Source organism: Rana temporaria, chromosome 4, assembly GCF_905171775.1.
Source record: "Rana temporaria chromosome 4, aRanTem1.1, whole genome shotgun sequence".
Taxonomy (NCBI): Eukaryota; Metazoa; Chordata; class Amphibia; order Anura; family Ranidae; genus Rana; species Rana temporaria.
The window spans coordinates 11,209,361-11,229,844 of NC_053492.1; the positions used below are offsets into that span (position 1 = coordinate 11,209,361).

The 20,484-nt window shown below is 46.4% G+C and overlaps 1 protein-coding gene across 1 annotated transcript in view; it reads left to right on the forward strand.

Moving 5' to 3' along the window:
* Positions 1–20,484, forward strand: part of LOC120935516 (zinc finger protein 271-like) — a 75,168-nt gene that overhangs the window by 26,535 nt on the left and 28,149 nt on the right. Inside the window, exons 3-4 of the mRNA XM_040347566.1 lie at positions 7,121–7,158; positions 11,628–12,883. Coding sequence (XP_040203500.1) covers positions 7,121–7,158; positions 11,628–12,883 — 1,294 coding nt within the window. The remainder of the gene's footprint in view (positions 1–7,120; positions 7,159–11,627; positions 12,884–20,484) is intronic.

Below are 20,484 nucleotides of genomic sequence, written 5' to 3' on the forward strand. Positions count from 1 at the left end.
CCTTACCAGTCTGTGGCTGCGCAGCCCCATACACTACAAACTATGATGTGTGTTCTAACACCTTTCCATAAGAACCATCATTAACTTTTCTGTTATGTTCATGGATGGACACAGCATCTCTTCTTTATTCAAGACCAAACAGTGCCAGCTACAGGAGTAGGACACTAGTTTCTCTCCTGCCTGCTCCATCTGAGCCTGCCCCTCCTTCCTCCTTGCGGGTTCGGCTATCTGGGGCACCTCTTGGCTAGGGGAACTGTGTTGCTGCTTGGGGGGGGCACTGCCTGTGTTTTGCTTTTCCTCTGGGGTTCAGGTGGCTTAGTTGCAGCTGTCATGTGGCTTTGTACGGCCCGCAGCCATGTTTTTGGAGCCATGGTGGTCATTTTTCAAGTGATTCCGGTGGCCATCTTGGTGTTGGCAGGCACTGTGGCCATTTTGCCTGGGACCGGTGCCTATCTGTTTGTGTAGCCTTTGGTGGTGGTCAATTTCCTTCCCCAGTTGATCTGAGGGTGTAGGGGCGGTCTCAGGGATTCCTGGTGCATGTCTCTGTGCATGACCTGGCAGGCAGTGGCACATGGGTGCCTTCTGGCGTTCTGGTGGTGGGTCCTCCCTGGGGGTTCCCTCACTCTCTGCTGGACTAGCCTGGGGGTGGTTTATTTTGCGCTATTACCTTTTGGGGGTCCCTTTTTGCAGTAATGTCTACTTGGTTGTGCTGGTGCATATGGAATCTCAGGAGCGTGCTTTGCCTCCAGAGTCCCTCCCTGAGCTGGTGGGTCCTTTGGTTCTTTTGGATGTTCTCTCGGCTAACCTGGAGTCATTTGTCTACCTGTGTGGAGGTGGCATTCGGACGCAGGTGAACAAGAAGCGCCCCACACCATCGCCCTCATCCTCCGACTGTTCTGAGGCCAAGTCAGACTCCACCGCCGCAGGCTCCGTGTTTGCTGCGGATTCTGATGATGCATCCCCTGATTCCTCAGAGGAGGAGGATGGGTCCTCTGCTTCTGCGGTTGCACAGGATAAGGTGTTTGTCGTTGCTCTCATTGATTCTGTATGAGAGATGCTAAAAATTGAGGACTGCTGTGGGTCTGATGTAATACCTGTTCCTTTTGGTATGCAGAAGCTGACTCTGGCTGCAAAGGTTTTTCCTTACCCCCCCCACATATTTTGACAAATTTGTCTACAAGGACTGGGTAATCCAAAGCATCCCTTTGTATTTCCAAAGCGCTTTGTGGTATGTTACCCTTTTGAGGAGGCCCTTCTGAAGAAGTGGACTTCTCCCTTGTGATGGATTCCACCTATTTCCAGGCTTAACAAGGCCACAGTGATCCCGGTTGTGGAATCCCCCTACATTAATGAACCTGTGGCTGTCAGAAACCATGAATCAGACCGAGACAGAAGTACAGTTAAATCACACTTGTTTAATAATAATAATAAAAAGATAAACCGAGTAAACGTAGTCAAAACATAACCAGAGTTCAAGAACCGGATCGGATCGTCAGCCAAGCCAAATGTCAGAGAGCCAGAGATAAACGTAGCAGAACAGCAAGCAGGATCAGGAGCCAGAAGGAACGTCAGCCAAGCAAGTCTTCAACAGGAAAGCAGGAGATACTCTCTGTGATGTTGACACCGGCAGACCCCAGCATGCTCCAACCGAGAAATCGGCCATAATTTCCTTTCCTTTTAGGTAACAATCACATCCTTTTGCTTGTAGCCTTATAGTGATCACCTGCTGTTAGCTCCCCGCTTTAAGTATTTCTATAGAATTTCCAAACTATTTATATACTCCTGGAGTAAAAAAAAATTGAATATTATTTATGGTATTAAGGTTTGAATAAACTCACAGATACAGATTTAGCCACTCTGGATGGTCTGAGGAGTAGGATGACCACATTTCCAAACTACCATTCAGGGACACCCTCCCTTCCCAAAAATCTGCTTGTGCTGTAACGAATCACAGCACAGTGAGGCGGGATTTATGATTTCTCCAATCATAAGCAGGGGGCAGGATTGTGCTCCTCCAGGCATTCCCGGCCAGGACAAGTACTGTCGGTGAGTAAATCAGTGATGTGGCGGCCTTTTTTGGGGTCATCAGATTGGCCGGGGGGTGGCTGTGTCAGTTTCATTCCGGGACACTGTATTGTCCTGGAATTTATGTGCCCGGGACAGACCTGCAAAATGCGGGGCTGTCCCTGGCAATCCGGGACACGTGGTCACCCTACTGAGGAGGCCTGTAATGCTGCAGAGTGCTCTGGACGGTGGTTTGAGAAGACATGTAATGCTGCAGAGTGCTGGATGGTGGACTCAGGTCTGAGGCACATCCTGTAATGCATAGTGCTCTGGATGCCACAATGTTGGTGGTCACTGGTCAGAGGAGGCCTGTAATGCTGCACAGTGCTGGATGGTGGTCTCAGGTCTGAGGGATGGTCTGTAATGTACAGTGCCCTGGGTGCCACTCCCAGTGGTCAGAGGAGGCCTGAAATGCACAAAAAGTGCTCTGGACGGGCAGTGGTCTGAGGGGAAGCCTCAGGCCTGCTGTAATGTACTACACATTCACAGTCTGCTCTGCTCTTTGCGCCTGGCATCTCGTGAGTGCCTTGCAGACTAGGGAGTGGGACACAGGGACAGACTCGGTCTCATCTGGACTCGGGAGGCCTGGCTGGCCTGTAATGCACAGTGAATCTTGCTGGGAGCGGATTGCAGAAGCAGGCAGAGCTCTGTGAAAACTGGAGGTTGGTTCACAAAGGTAAACGTCCCTGCCTGACATTTTCATCCCGTTTTCGTTGGTTGACGAAAACTGATTTGATTTTCGTCATAGTTTTCGTCAGTGAACAAAAAAATGTGCTGTACTTTTTGTTTTGTTTCATTTCCGTCACTGTAAAAATGCCACTGATGAAAACTTTGACGAAAACGGTTTCGTTGACGAAATTAACACTGCTTTGAAATACTGTGTGTGCTGTGGCTGGAATGCTGAAAGTTATTCTTATAAGACTGGGTTGTACTGATGTAGCGCCCTGCTCCTGTTGATCAGGCGCTGCTTTAAATTTAATGGGGGTCTGAGCTGTTAATTGGCTCAGACAAGAGTGATTAAGGGCAATTTAGCCTCTGTTCGATCCGTAACTGTGCTGGGAGTATCCACCATATTTCGTCTGGGGGTGTCATTACCACCCCAGGCCAAGGGTGGCAGCAGCAAGGTCAAGGTGTATTGGGTATCCCCCTTGACAGCGAATCAGTGGGAGTGGTTGCTCGCTGTGCATGCTGGGGAGAGGTACTTAAAGCGGGAGTTCACCCAATTCGTTTTTTTTTTCTCTTTTCCCCTTAGCTTCATGTTCGTTTTGTCTAGGGGAATCGGCTATTTGTTTTAAAATATGAGCCGTACTTACCTTTTTCGAGATGCATCTTCTCCGTCGGCTTCCGGGTATGGGTCTTCGGGAGCGGGCGTTCCTTCTTGATTGACAGTCTTCCGAGAGGCTTCCGATGGTCGCATCCATCGCGTCACTCGTAGCCGAAAGAAGCCAAACGTCGGTGCGGCTCTATACTGCGCCTGCGCACCGACGTTCGGCTTCTTTCGGAAAATCGTGACGCGATGGATGCGACCGTCGGAAGCCTCTCGGAAGACTGTCAATCAAGAAGGAACACCCAGTCCCGCAGCCCATACCCGGAAGCGGCGGAGAAGATGCATTTCGTAAACGGGTAAGTACGGATCATATTTTAAAACAACTAGCCGATTCCCCTAGACAAAACGAGCAGGAATCTAAGGGGAAAATGTGTTCTCTATGGGTGAACCTCCGCTTTAAGGCACAGATGCCATTAGTGCGTGGTCTGTCGTCACACGCGCCTCGTGGCCCACCTGGCCTGAGGTGCAAGTCCCAAAGCCTGGTTCCGGGACCATGTTGGCCCAGGGATGTGACTTTGTTTGTGGGCCCAGTAGTCTGGCTGGGGCCTGCCTTGCAAAGGTGATCCTGTGCTGTCCGTCCTGCGGGAGGAAGCCACTTGATGAAGGAAGCCAGGGGAGGACCTATCCTGGCAGAGGATTCCAGACCAAAGTGTCTCCTCATAAAGGAAGGTCTGTGGCAGAGACTGTACTTTACGCACCATCCCGGCTGCTAGGCCAGTGAGAGGGACCTACCTGGGTGAGCAATACCCACTTTGGCTAGAGTGGCGACGAGAACTGTTTGCTGGAAGCAGGAGTGTTTCCCTATTTGTGGCTATGCACCTGAACCTACCTACCCTTCCACCCCTCATCCTTCTTTTCTACTGAAGTTCTGCAAAATAAACCCCAGAAAAATAAGTGCATTGTGTGGACATTGAAATTCTTTGTGCTCTCTTTTCACCCTGGACAGTGAGAATATAGAGGTAACGTGCCATCCAAAATTAACCAGCAGCTCCTCCGGGGGTAGTGCTACACTGATAAGATGATTTAACTGGTTTGTTTAAGCTGAATCTGAAGACAAAGCCTGTCACTTTCCTGTTTTCTGATTAATAAAACAAAATTTTAAATTTATTGAACTGTCTGACAGGAGTCTGTTTACCCCCTGATCCTGACAGCACGATGAGACGTTTCTCTGGGCTGCAGTTCCGCTGAGCTCCACAAGTTGGTGATGCCACTTCTACCCAGAAAGTAAGCCTCTATGGAACACAGACAGGAAGTGATGTCAGGTACACAGGAAGTTCCGGGTGAGAGGTGAGTCGGGAGGAAGTAGAGAGAAGACGTTGCTGGAAGTGGCAGCAGAGGAGGTAATAAGATCTTATTTTCTATTTACACCAGTAATCCCCCATCATGTCCGTCCTCTTCCTCCATAGTCACTGTGATGTCTTTTATCTCCACAAGATGATGATACACACATATATATGGGCATCACAGTGGTGTAGTGGTTAGCACTTACCTAGCAGCAAAAAAGGTTGCTGGTTCAAATCCCGACGCCATCTGCCTGGAGTTTGCATGTTCTCCCTGTGCCTGTGTGGGTTTCATCTGGGTACTCCAGTTTTCTCCCGCACTCTAATGACATACTGATAGGTTAGTTGGATCCTGTCTATAAAAAAAAATTGGCCCTAGTATAATATAATATAGTAGAATGTGTGTTAGGGACCTTAGGTTGTAAGCTCCTTGAGGGTAGGGACTGATGTGAATGGACAATGTATATGTAAAGTGCTATGTAAATTGATGGGGCTATATAAATAAATATATAGGCCCAGATTCACAGAGAGCGGCGCATCTTTAGACCAGCGTAGCGCATCTCATATGCGCTACGCCGACGTAAATCAGTGAGGCAAGAACAGTATTCACAAAGCACTCGCTCCCAACATTGCGCCGGCGTAACGTAAATACGTCGAATCACTGAACGCAACCTACGCCCAGCCCTATTCACGTAGTCCTACGTAAACGACGTAAAATACGACAGCTGTTCCGTCGTCCATACCTTTGCATGGGATGCGCCTCCTATAGATGGAATAACTTTACGCCGGACGTACGCCTTACGTAAATGGCGTATACTACTGCGACGGGCGCAAGTACGTTCGTGAATCGACGTATCTCGGTCATTTGCATATTCAACACGTAAATCAATGGAAGCGCCCCTTGCGGCCAGCGTAAATATGCGCCCAGGCTCCGACGGCGTAGGAAACTTACGTCGGTCGGATGAGGCCAAAATTCTTTAATATTTTATATGAATTTGAACACATTTATGGAATTTTAACAGTGGTATAAACATAATTTGTCACATTTAGGGTTAATTTACACTTACTTCGACTTTAACACATATTAAAGCGCCTACCGCTTCAACATGCTTTTTTGATGTGTTTTTGATGCTTCGATAATGCTTCAGTGGTGCTTTTTGAAGCTTTAATGAAGCTTGGCAGATGTCCTGTGGGTGTGTGTTAATTTCTCATACCTGCAATTTCTCCTAAACAAAGCTAAGCTAAAGCTGAGTTAAAGCCTCTCAAAAACTGTAGGTGCTTCAAGCGAGCTTTGTCATAGACTTCTATGGAGGCTTTGTAGACACTTTGAAGCACCAATAAAGCTACATGGGGTATAATTTTTTAAGCAAAGCTGAAGCAAAGCAAACACAAGGTGTAAACAGGACTGTAAGCTGACCATTTTATTTAGTGACAGGCGCTTTGACTGGTGTTTTTAGAGAGCTTTAACAAAGCCTTGTTTTGAAGCAAGTGTAAAACAACCCTATAGAGTCCCATATATGGTGGATTTTTGTTAATTATCCAGTAACAGACAAGGGATGTGTCTGGATGGTGACTGTATCATTGTGTATGTCAGGTTCCTATAAGGTGTCAGGATGTCACTGTCTATTTCTCCATGGAGGAGTGGGAGTATTTAGAAGGACACAAGGATCTCTACAAGGACGTCATGATGGACAATCAGCCGCCCCTCACATCACCGGGTAAGAGGAGACTTTATTGTAAAGGAGAGAGCAGTACGGAGGCTCCACCTAGATCCCCCATCATCTGATAAACACATAGAAACAATGTATTCAGTCAGTGTGTGTGTTTCCTACAGATGGATCCAGTAATGGGAACCCACCAGAGAGATGTCCCCGTCCTCTGTATTCCCGGGATTCCACACAGGAAGGTCACACCATCCCCCACCATCATCAGGTAGATGAAGAACAATCACTGATAGTATCATTAGGATCTGTACATTATCTGCATTGGTACAACTGATGTCATTTTTATTCTATATTCAGAGTGGAAACCTTGGGGATGATAATATTGATGTTAAAGAAGAGTATAAAGAGGAGGGTGAGGAGTATGGAGTGATGGAGGAGTTATCAGAAGGACACAAGGATATGATGGAGCCACCTAATACCAGGAACCCACCAGAGAGATGTCCCCGTCCTCTGTATTCCCAGGATTCCACACAGGAAGGTCACACCATCCCTCACCATCATCAGGTAGATGCTTGACAATTACTGGGAGTTCTGATTTATACACAGCATGTTTGTTACAATTAATGTTAATTATATATTCAGAGTGAAAACCTTGGGGATTATAATGTTGTTGTTAAAGAAGAGTATAAAGAGGAGGATGAGGAGTATGGAGTGATTACCGTGAAAGTTGAGGGTGAAGAAGAGGATGATCAGCAATATATGGAGAAGTCTGGAATGATGAGGACATTCAAAGAGGAGGACACTCCTACAGAGATCAGCACAGGTGAGCCATAATATGTTCTTCTGTTATCTCTGCTCTGTTACTGCACACTGATTGGTCCAGAGTAATGAGGGAGATTAGTGATATCAGCCAATAATAGGTTGATAATTGTCACCTCCCTGTATTGATACCTGTCCTGCATATTAGATCTTTTCTGGAAAGGGGTCCTGTGCTACTTTGGTGTTATTTATTTTTGCCTAGTTTTTAAGGTTGTTAAGGAACTGCACCTGCCAGACTCACAGTCTCATTGGTTGTTAAGGAGCCGACACTTGCTGGCGTCTTAACAACCGATGACTTATTCCTGCTGTCAGCCGAGGATTTTTAGCCAACAGCAGAATACAAAAAAAGCACAGAAAAATAAAGCATAAGGGGTCACCCTACAATCTATACCAGGCCCGGTCTCGTATGAATTTTAGGTGGGACCCCAGGCAAAAAAAAAAAAGTGGCCTGCCCCCCCAATCCATACCAGGCTGTCATCTGAGCATGCAGCCTAGAAGGCCAGGAAAGGCAGGGACAGGTGTGAGGCCATCTTCTTCTCATTCCAGGCTACATGCCCTCAACATGGGTGGGAGAGTACTTTGCCATGTTAAAAAGGAAAAGAGCCTCTTCCCTATAACCCTGGCCCAGAGGTTATGGGGGGGGGGGCTTATTAGAATCTTTAAGCCCCCTTTAACAATACGGGGGCCCCTAGATCCTGGCCCGCCATGTGAATGAGTAGGGGTACATAGTGGGACAATTGCGGCCCGGTTGTGAACGGCCGCCTGGTTCTCAGGTGTGCCGCGGGATCAGGGGAGAGAAGGGCTGTCAGATGAGCCCAATCTCCCGATTCCCCTGCCGAACTATACATCGGCACTGTGAGAAGCTTCGTCAGCCTCAAAAGTGAAAATGTAGGGGAGTGTGCTGTGCTCTCTGCTTCCCCCTAGAGTGCAGTACCTGGCTGAATGAGGAAACTGGAAAGGTACTTTATTAGAAGCTAGAATCGTTTTAAAAGTGCTTTATACATGTGTCTGTCTGTATATGTTTGTGTGCATGTGTGTGTTCGTGTGCATCAGTGTTGTCAACCGACAGTATTTTTACTGGCAGCCAGTAAGAAATGGGCACTTTTTTCCTGCCAGTAAATTCCAGTAAGAGGAAAAGGTTGCCAGTAAAAAATATGGCTGTGGCGCTCGGCTCCGTTGCTGACCGAGACTATCCAAGTGCCTGCTACAGTGTGTTTGGGCAGTGCCGGTGGGGGGCAGGCCTGGTGGAGGCGGTGTCTGAGCATGTTGAGTCAGAGAAGTGCTCTCCTTCGGGACATCCGCGCGGGTACACTCCCCAGTCCTGCTTTTGCGTATATTGACACAGAAAGCAAGACTCGGCCCTGCCCGGAAGAAAGGAGTCAGCACTCCAGGTGGATCTTGTAGACAATTAGGAACCTCGCAGGGGACCAAGGTGCTGGCAATGCACAAGGCAAATGAAGAACATTTTTGGGAGAAAATGGACAGCCGCACTCCAGAATAACTTCGGAAAGTTGTCTTTATTTGGTAAAAGTAAGCATACACAGCAACAGAAAGGGACAGCCGACATGTTTCGCACTACATTAGTGCTTAGTCATGGCCCTGTCCGCGTCATTGGTTTTGATTGGCAGCAGCGGGAGCCAATGTCTGCGCTACTATCAATCCATCCCATCAGGACCCGATTGGATGGTGTTCTTGTCCCCAGCGCGAGATAGAGGGGGTACAGGTAAATAAAACAGGGGCTCAGGGGGGAGCTGCAGCATTACAGGAGGTTTTTCACCTTAATAGATAGAATTGAGGTGAAAACCCCTTTAATATCTACCTTAAATCACATTTCTAATTGCATATTGTACTCATTTGAAGCCTAAATACTAAAATTTGAACTTAAAACTGTAATTTTATAACTTTTGTAAGAGCCAGTATATTTTGGGTGTCTTGTCAGTAAATTTCAATCTGGTAGGTTGGCGACACTGGTGTGCATGTGTCTGTATGTATGTGTCTGCATGGGTGTGTGTGTGTGTGTATGCATGTGTCTGTGTACGCACATGGGTGTGTGTGTGTGCCTGCATTTGTCTGTGTGTATGTGTCTGCATGTGTCTGTGTGTATGTATGTGTGTATGTATGTGTGTATGTTACTTTTAATCCGGCCCCCCCCCCCCCCATTCCTGTACCTTTTAGAACTGCTTTTGTAGGGCTTGTTTGTGATGGCAGCATGGACTGCTGCTCCTCTGAAAAGCAATCCATTCACAGATCGCTTTTCAGAGGCATTTGACAGACAGTTAAGAGGCATTGGGCCAGATTCACAAAGAGATACGACGGTGTATCTCCTGATACGCCGTCGTATCTCTGAGTTCTGCCGGACGGATCTATGTGCCTGATTCATAGAATCAGGTTCCGCATAGATCTCCCTAAGATCTGACAGGTGTAAGTGACTTGCACCGTCAGATCTTAGGCTGCAATCTCACGCTGTCCACTAGGTGGCGCTTCCGTTTGTATACTCGAGCAATATGCAAATGAGGAGTTACGCCGATTCAGAAACGAACGACCGCCCGGCGCTTTTTTTTTACGTCGTTTGCGTTCGGCTTTTTCCGGCGTATAGTTACCCCTGGGTCTATGAGGCGCAGCCAATGTTAAGTATGGGCGTCGTTCCCGCGACGAAATTTGAATTGTTTACATCGTTTGCGTAAGTCGTTCGCGAATATGGATGGACGTAATTTACGTAAATGTCGAAAACAATGACGTCCTTGCGATGTCATTTGGAGCAATGCACGCTGGGAAAATTTCCGGACGGCGCATGCGCTGTTCAATCGGCGCCGGGACGCGCCTGATTTGAATAGTACACTCCCCCTAGCCGCGGAATTTGAATTCCGCCGGGGGATTTACGATACGCCGCCGCAAGTTTTGAAGTAAGTGTTTTGTGAATAAAGCACTCGCCTCAAAAACTTGCGGCGGCGGATCGTAAATCAGATAGGTTAGCGGATCTTTAGAATCTGAATCTGGCCCAAAATGTTGCCTCTTCACCACCTGTTTTAAGCCTGTAAATGCAGCATCACTATACCGCAACAGTGCAATGCACACAGTTGCGGGATAGTTGCAGTGCAGCCCCATTCAGCCTGGGTATACCTCCAGCTGCAGCCACAGCATGTGTACGCCCCCCACTGCTGCCTCTATAGCGAAAGGTTGGGGGTGGTAAAAACAGCTCGACCATGTGGTTTTACTGTGCCTCCAACCTGACATGTGAACAAGCCGTTGGTTCACATCTGTGTGGCTGCGTGCTGCGTGTAGAGCAGCCCATTAATTTCAATGGGCTTCCCTACCCACAAAAATGCAGGGAAAGAAGTCCCCAACCTTTTTTTTTTAATTGCACTGCACCAAAAGCACCCCATGTTTTCCAATGTGTGGGGTATCATTAAGAATTAACGGTACCCCTAAAGAGCAGAGCATTCGTCTGTGTGTCAGGAACGAGCGACCAAGGCAAGAGAATTCTTGTTGGGCCATGTATTAGTGCTCCGTAAGTTACGGCGGCGTAGTCTATCTCTCGCGGTGTAACGGCGCCTAATTCAAATCGGCTAATAGGGGGGCGTGTTTTATTTAAATGAAGCGCGTCCCCGCGCCGAACGAACTGCGCATGCACCGTCCCTAAATTTCCCGCCGTGCATTGCGCTAAATGACGTCGCAAGGACGTCATTGTTTTGACGTGGATGTAAATTACATCCATCCCGATTCAAAGACGACTTACGCAAACTAAAAAAAAAAAATTCAAAATAAACGCGGTAACGACGGCCATACTTAACATAGCAGGTTTTAACTATACGCCACAAAACAGCAGCTGTAAATATACGCCGAAAAAAGCCGACTAGAGACGACGTAAAAAAAATTCTGACAGCCGCTCGTACGTTCGTGGATCGTCGGAAATAGCTAATTTGCATACTCGACGTGGAAAACGACGTGAACGCCACCCAGCGGACGCTGAAAAATTGCATCTTAGATCCGAAGGCGTACGAAGAGGTACGCCTGTCGGATCTAACCCAGATGCCGTCGTATCTTGTTTTGAGGATTCAAAACAAAGATACGCCGGCGTACTCGCTTTGTGGATCTGCCCCATAGACCGAATTTTAATGGTTCAAAGAATGTCGGGCAAAATGGTCGGCCCTTACGCATGTTCACTTTATCAAATCTGGCCCTCTTTGAAAAAAGTTTGGACACCCCTGTTCTATGCTAAAGGATGTGCAAGTCTCAACTTTGAACCTCTTTATTATCAGAGATCACTTGAGCCAGTGCCTAGGCTTGTAGTTGTGTTGGCTTCCTAAATGTAAAAGTGGTCTCTAAAGGAGGACCAAAAGTCCTTTGACTAAAGGGGAAAGGTTTTCCAGCTGTTCGTAAAATCTATAGAACATCTGCTCGCTCAAGTTTCCCTGATCTAGATGGAATCTTGATTTAAGTAAATGAGCCCTTTCATGTTTTTATATTTTCCAGGACATGCCATAGGGAAACCCTCAAAGGATCATCTCACTTTATCTTCAGGTTGTAAAATGGAAGATGAGGACATCACAAGAGATTGTGCAGGAGAAAAGACAATGAGCTCCGATATAGATGGAGGACCTCACAGTGTAGATAGACCACTGAATGCATCTGACTCTGAGAAGCTTCATTCCTGTTCTGAGTGCGGGAAATGTTTCCTTCATAAAACAGAACTTGTCATACATTGCAGATCTCATACGGGCAAAAGACCAATTTCCTGCCCTGATTGTGGGAAATGTTTTTCACGGCAATCAGACGTTGTTAGACATCAGAGATCTCACACAGGGGAGAAGCCGTATTCCTGCCCTGAGTGCGGAAAATCTTTTTCACAGAAATCGGGCCTTGTTATACATCAAAAATTGCATACATGGGAGAACCAAAATTCCTGCCCTGAATGTGGGAAATGTTTTACAAAAAAATTAGACCTTGTTATACATCAGAGATCTCACACTGGGGGGAATCTGTATTCATGCCCTGTGTGCGGGAAATGTTTTTTGCATAAATCACGCCTTGTTAAACATCAAAGAATTCACACAGGTGAGAAGCCGCATTCCTGTCCCGAGTGCGGAAAATGTTTTTCAGAAAAATCAGGCCTTGTTATACATCAGAGATATCACAGGGGGGAGAAGCCTTATTCCTGCTCTGAGTGTGGGAAATGCTTTTCACGGTTTTTCTGTCTTTGCGCACATCAGAAGACTCACACAGGTGAGAAGCCGTTTTCCTGCCCTGAGTGCGGGAAATGTTTTTTACTCAAATCAGGCCTTCTTATGCATGAGAGATCTCACACAGGTGAGAAGCCGTATTCTTGCCCTGAATGTGGGAAATGTTTTTCAAAGAAATCAGCCCTTGTTGTACATCAGAGGTCTCACACAGGGGAGAAACCACATTCCTGTCCCGAGTGTGGGAAATTTTTTTCACGCAAAACAAGCCTTGATAGACATCAGAGAATGCACACGGGGGAGAAGCCACATTCCTGCCCTGAATGTGGAAAATGTTTTACATGGAAATCACAATTTGATAGCCATAAGAGATCTCACACAGGAGAGAAGCCGTATTCTTGCCCTGAGTGCAAAAAATGTTTTTCGGATAAATCACACCTTATTAGACATCAAAGATTGCACACCGGGGAGAAGCCATATTCTTGCACTGAGTGCGGGAAATGTTATTCACGGAAATCAGACCTTGTTATGCATCAGAAATCTCACATAGGGGTGTAGGAATGAGTTGAACATTCTTGAGTTCAGTTCCTGGTAGGTTCGCTGAACTGCTCCTAATGCCATGTGCACACGACCGTTTTTCGGGTTCTAAAAAATTACATATTTTTTTGTCATTTAAAACGATTGTGTGTGGGCTTCAGAGCATTTTTCGGGTTCTAAAAAATGGGCAAAAAAAATTCGACCATGCTCTATTTTTTCACGACGTTTTTAACTTTGTCGTTTTTAAGGTTGTAAAAAATGGTCGTGTGTGGGCTTTAACGGCGTGAAAAATCTGTGCATGCTCAGAAGCAAGTTATGAGACTGGAGCGCTCGTTCTGGTAAAACTACCGTTCGTAATGGAGTAAGCACATTCATCACGCTGTAACAGATAGAAAAGCGCAAATCGTCTTTTACTAACACGAAATCGGCTAAAGCAGCCCAAAGGGTGGCGTCATCCGAATGGAACTTCCCCTTTATAGTGCCGTTGTACGTCACCGCGCTTTTCTAGAGCATTTTTTTTTCACGATCGTGTGTAGGCAAGGCAGTTTTAATGATCGGGTTGAAAAAAACATTGGGCCAGATTCACAAAGAGTTACGCCGACGTATCAGTAGATACACCGACGTAACTCGCAATCTAAGCCCGTCGCATGTTTAAGTGTATGCTCAAACTGAGATACACTTAAACCTACCTGCGCCGTCGTATCTTAGGGTGCAATATTTCCGCTGGCCGCTAGGTGGCGCTTCCATTGAGTTTGGCGTTAAATTTGCAAATTAGTAGATACGCCGATTCACGAACGTACGCTTGCCCGTCGCAGTAAAGATACGCTGTTTCCGTAAGAGCTATGCTGGCGTAAAGATAAAGCTGCCCCCTAGGTGGCGTATCCTATGTTAAGTATGGCCGTCGTTCCCGCGTCGAAATTTGGAAGTTTTACGTTGTTTGCGAAATTCGTCCGAGAATGGGGCTGGACGCCATTTACGTCCACGTCAAAACCAATGACGTCCTTGCGACGTCATTTAGAGCAATGCACGCCGGGATTTTTTAGGGACGGCGCATGCGCAGTCCGTTCGGCGCGGGGACGCGCTTCATTTAAATGAAACACGCCCCTACCCGCCGAATTTGAATTCCGCCGGGTGTTTTACGCTACGCCGCCGCAACTTTACAGGCAAGTGCTTTGTGAATAAAGCACTTGCCTGAAAAACTTGCGGCGGCGTAACGTAAATCAAATACGTTACGCCCGCCCAAAAGTACGCCCATCTACGTGAATCTGGCCCCCTGTTTTTTCTAGAACCTTAAAAACATAATTTTTTAGAACCCGAAAAACGGTCGTGTGTACGCGGCATAAGTTCTGAATGATAATCCAAAACCCACTAAAGTCAAGGGAGCTGAATTTTTCAAATCAATTCAGGCCATTTCTGTGGCTAATAAGCAAGAGATTGTCTAAGGGTATGGGGAGCTAGACGCTGATTTCACTGCCCCAGATATGGTCATGTCCACGTGCAGTCAGTGAGGTTACCCTGAATACCCCATCCTTACATTTGTGGCACGTTTTTGTTGGGAGCATAAAATCGGTGTGTTTTTTTGGTGAATTGGCAGGCATCGTTCATAGTTAGTGACATGGCTCGCTGGACAATGTGATTTATGAATTATTTACAATGAGTTTTTTAAATAAAGGACTTGCCAAAGTTGAGTGTGTGTGCGTTTGTAGCGAAGTGCTCCTTTTCCTGCCTTCTTCAGCAGTCAACACAGTGCCCTTTAATTGCTATTATCCAAAGTGTCCTGGGCTCCCATCATCCCCTTGACTCCTGGATATGTCCATGAAAATAAAATTTGCAGCTCTTTCCACCTTCTGGGTCTCTATGGGGCTGTGCCTGATGAAGAAGCCGACACTGGGCTGGCTAGCTGTAATCGTCGAGCAGGCCAATTGAAGGGCATGAGGACATGCAGCACATAAGTCCCAGTCACATTGGTGGACATTGTCTGGATAGATTTGCCAAGACAGCCATTCAAGTGGTGTGGCATTGCTCACAGCTCCTTGGACTGCTGTACCAGAGGCTTCTGCAGCAAAACCTATTTGCTGTGGGGTTCCAGTCCTCAACTGCCAGGGATATCCTCTGCAGCCAGTCCCCTGACAAAAGAGAGAGAGACTGTGTTCCCTCCCAGGGCACCACAAGTATTTTCCTTAATTTTCAGTACATGTTCTACATCAGGGGTAGGCAACCTTAAAGTGGAAGTAAACCCTCCTATCGTTTTCAGCCAAGGAAGCGGCCATCTTGACCTCTGTTTAATCTGCAACTGCCATGATGCTGTACATGTGACCTGTTATGAAACCAGCCATTGGATGGTTTGGCAGTTTGGTTGAGAGCACAAACAAATGTGACAGCTAGCATTTCCGGCATGCCGGGAATGTTAACTGTTTCTGTAACTATCAAATTGAAGGGTTTACTTCCACTTTAAGGAGGCGGTGATCTACCTGAACAACATGGGAGAAGTCAAAGATCACCAGGCCCAGTGTCACCTCCTCACACCAGATTTAAACCTCTAATTGCCGTACTACCCTTTCGCAATTGCGTGCATTGCACGGCAATTATGGGTTTATATCAGGTGGTGAGGAGACAACATATCGCCTTCTCACCACCTGTCAAATGCACTTGGATCGCTTTTCAGAGGAGTAGCAATGCCTGCTTCACTTGTGAATGAGCTCTTAGTTGCATTCGGCAGCAGCACCCTTAGGGCTCAATCACACGTAAAGTTGGGGGGGTGGTAAAACCCTGCAGTTGAGTCGTGGTTTTGGTTGGAGTTTAGGTGCACTTTCAGAAAGTGCACCAAATCCACAAGATAAAATAGATGCCCATGACTAAGCACAGTTAACCAGCAGGAAAGATGAAGGTACACTGCCCTGCACCCGTGGTGTGGATAAACTGCAGCACATCAGTGTGAAAGCATCCCTATACTATTCGGGACCTAATACTGACCTAAAGATCTCTTCTTTTGTGCTGCTGGCACCACTCTGGAGACCACTAGCCGGGATAAAAGGTGGAGCGCAGTTAGTATCACTCCGCATGGAAAAGGAGCCAGCACTACAGAGGAGACTCAGCTTAGGGGGCTCTTGCTCCCTACTATAGCTCCAACTTAGACAAGTAGTCCCTCTGCATTGCACTCTGATGTTCTGGAATGGTGGGTCAGCAAGCCCATACCGCGATCTACCAGTCACCTGTCCACGATCTACTGGTAGATCACGATATACAGGTTGATGACCCCCGTTCTACATAGTTTGTTTGCCAGGGGCTCTTTCTCTTTGCCATATAATTGTTTATCTCCACCTAGTGGACAAATGTAAGATTTGTTATTGGTATTCCTGTTCCCTTCTTCAGATGCAATTTCTTTATAACCCCCCCAGTTTAATATCGTGTTTCCCCAAAAATAAGACTGGGTCTTATATAAATTGTTGCTACAAAAAACACACTAGGGCTTATTTTCAGTGCACGTCTTATTTATTTACGGTATGTACAAGAAAACATTTCTCCCCCTGTCAGCTCGGGAGTCAGCATTGTGAAATTCGGTACTCCCAAAAATAAACCTTAGTTAAAACACTTTGTAAAATCATCTCATCTGTTCTGTAAAATGATTATATAATGTGCAGTTTGTCTCCTTGTGTAACTTTATTGTGGAAAATACCTTATTTGCAGCACCAATGGGCGCCCACGTGACCCTTTGGAGCTCTTCTTCCCTACTTTGAATACTGCAGAGGGAGAGGGCGAGATCCCCGCTGACATCAGTCCCGCTCTGAGCACTGCAGAGGGAGGGGCCGCTGACATCAGCTAGGAATAGAAGAGAATTGCTCCAGCGGGTCAGGTGAGCGCCCAGCGGCGCTGTAAATAAGATATTTTCCACAATAAAGTTACACAAGGAGACGCACTGCACATTATATAATCTTTTTACAGAACAGATTACATGATTTTACAAGTACTTTAACTAGGGCTTATTTTAGGGTAGGGCTTGTATTGCAGCCTTCCCAGAAACTCTTGCTAGGTCTTATTTTCGGGGGAGATAATGTACTAGTTATATCTTGTATGTTTCTGTTCTACATACTGTCTACTGTCAAGCTCTCTCGTCTCCTCCTCCCATGCTCGTCTCCAGGATTTCTCCAGAGCCTCTCCCATCCTCTGGAACTCACTACCTCAACCTGTCCGGCTATCCCCTACTCTTGCTACCTTCAGGCGATCCCTGAAAACTCACCTCTTCAGGGCAGCCTATCACGTCTCAAACTAATCTTTTACCATATTCATCAGCTCATTTCCCACAGTTACAACCTTTTGTACCACCTGCCCTACCCTATTAGATTGTAAGCTCTTCTGAGCAGGGCCCTCTTAATCCTCTTGTATTTTATTGTATTGTAACTGTATCATATATTGTATATTGTAAAGCGCTGCGTAAACTGTTGGCGCTATATAAATCCTGTATAATAATAATACATACAGTCAGTAAAGGTCTATTAAACATCAATAGATGGCCGGTCCTTTGCTGATACCGCTACACAACACTTGGCTTCTACAAAAAGGGTCAGCAAAGTCAGACAGCAGGGACAGAAATGGTGCAATGGGAGAGCCAATTGGTAACCCCCGGGGGTTATTGCCCCAACTTCTGTCTGAAGATTTGGGCCCAGGTCAGGATTTGGACAATTGGAACAGGACATGGAAGAGTCTGTTCAAATAATACAGGATTCCTCCAAGAGGATCTTATTGAAATAAAGCATCCATCACAGCAGAGCAATACAACGTCAGGGTGGTATCTCACACTAAACAAACATGGATATCATTGCCATATATTGAGGGGCACAGGAAATGTCAAACATCAGACACCATGAATAGGTAAATGAAAACTCTTATCCAAGATCACGGAGATAACCAAAGTAAATATAGCTCACACATGGATGGATACCTCAATTTTTTTATAAAGGGAACAGGAAAATAATAGAAAAGATGCCTACAAGCACCAGAAAGAGGGGAAGCAGATGGGGACGGGAAAGATAGACTGTTGGTGAGGACAGGGAGCTCTTACTGGAATTTGGGGGGACCCCACACTGTTGTTTTTTGCATTGGGTTCCCATTTAAAATCCATAGGGTCTGGTGTGGACTTTGGGTAAACCTTATTTTTATTTTTTTGCATAGCCGACCTCTTCAAAACCAGGTATAAAACTTTACAAGCAGTTTAAGGGCTTCCCCACAAGTTTGTTATTTAACCACCTGCCGCCCGTCGGCAAAGTGGTTGTAGAATCCTGACTGGACGTCATATGACGTCCTCAGGATTCTGAGCCGCTGCGCGCCCCTGGGGGCGTGCATCGCGGCGATCGTTGTTTTTGCTGGGTGTCACGGAGACTCTTAACCACGTGATCAGCCGTGTCCAGTCACGGCTGATCACGATGTAAATAGGAAAAGCCGGTAATCGGCTTTTCCTCACTCGCATCTGTCAGACGCGAGTAGAGGAGAGCCGATCGGCTGCTCCTCTGACAGAGGGGGGTTTGTGCTGATTGATCATCAGCACAGCCCCCCCGAGGATGCCCACTGGACCACCAGGGATGCCCACTGGACCACCAGGGATGGCCACCAGTGTAAAAAAAAAAAAAAAGGATGCCACCCTAGACCACCAGGGATGAGGAGGACACACAAAATGGATACCAATCAGTGCCGCAATGGATGCCAATCAGTGCCCACAATGGGCATCACTGATTGGCAGGCATTGTTTGGCACTGATTGGCATCCATTAGTACAACACATACAATAGTGCCCATCTGTGCCACCTATCAGTGCCCATCCATGCAGCCTATCAGTGCCCATCCGTGCCGCCTATCAGTGCCCATCTGTGCCGCCTATCAGTGCCCATCCGTGCCGCCTATCCGTGCCCGTCTGTGCCCATCTGTGCCACCTATCCATGCCGCCTATCAGTGCCCATCAGTGCCGCATATTAGTGCCCATCAATGCCACCACATCAGTGCCACCTTATCGGTGCCCATCAGTGCCGCCTTATCAGTGCCTGTCAGTGCAGTACCATCAGTGAAGGAGAAAACGTACTTATTTACAATGTTTTATAACAGAAACGAAAAAATACTTTTTTTTAAAAAAAAATCGGTCATTTTTTTTTTTTTTTTTTGCAGAAAATAAATATCCCAGAGGTGATCAAATACCACCAAAAGAAAGCTCTATTTGTGGGTACAAAATGATAAAAATTTAGTTTGAATACAGTGTAGCATGACCGCGCAATTGTCATTCAAAGTGCAACAGCGCTGAAAGCTAAAAATTGATCTGGGTGGGAAGGTGTATATGTGCCCTGTATGGAAGTGGTTAAATAATTTTGTATTTTTATCCTTCCAATTTTCCTTTATTTAATTTTAAACAGCAAAGCAAGAAATTTTACAATAACCTAAGAGGCATTCCTCTGGTTTCGTCCCTTCAATTCATATATAACAGACATCAATCTATCATTCCATCAAAAAAAAAAGAGGAAAAAAGAAAGGGAGAGAGCAAGACCTTTTCTCATCATATCCTTCCCCGTGTATGACCGGGGGAGGACATTAAAACCAAAATATGATTCAATTATTCTATATTATTCTGTCTTATCCCTCTTCCTTTACCCTCTCCCCCAAGATCCGCTCCGTTAACTAAGGTCATCCTTGCCTCAGTGCCACTTTTATCCCCGTCCCGCCGGGAACACATGTCCCGCCGTAGTTGGGGCATTTAATCTAGCTCCGCTTTGCCTCCCCTAAACCCCCCCCCCCCCCTCTATAACTTAACCCCCAAAAACAAACACGCAAAATAAAAAAAATAAAAAAACATGTCTCCCCCCGGGCCCCACCACGTTCCCCCTTCCTCAGTCTACATCTATCAGGGGCTTTCCCTCCTCCGAATATTTAATTACGTTCCACTCCGCCCAAGTTTCTAACTATAACTTCCGTTTCTGCCTTGAGGTCCATACCAAATCTTCCATTCTGTTTAGATCTTCCACTCTATTAAGCCACATCCCTATGGTTGGGGGCCGTGTCTGCTTCCAGTTCCCCGGGATACATGCCCGGGCCGCATTTAAGAGATGACACACTACTGTTTTTCTGTATCGCCTCACTGACATCTCCATATCCTGCAATATAAAGAAAGACCACTCGTCTGGGAGTGGCTCCCCACTGAATCTTTGTGTTATTTCCCGTACCTTGCCCCAATAGCCCAGGATCTTGGGGCAAGTCCAGAAAATATGCATTAAGGATCCTCCTCTCTTCCCGCACCTCCAACATCTGTCTATCATATCCGGATAGATAGGATTTTATAATTCATCTCTTGTGTCTTTACACACATGGATGATTCAAAAATATTCCGGATTATTTTGTTCTTTTGCTCATCTGTAAAAGGTCTTCCTAATTCGCGCTCCCACTTATAAAAAAAGGGTAACTGAGACATCTCTCCTGGGCTATTCAATAGTTCACTAGTCCTCGATAGGGAGTGTCGTAGGGTCCCCCCCTCGCTACAGAACCTCTCGAACCTAGTCAGTCTTCGACCGTATTTATCTGGTGAACTCAAAGTATAATTTTGTATTTTTAACTTGCCCTTTAAGTCTTAATAAATTAGCTGCT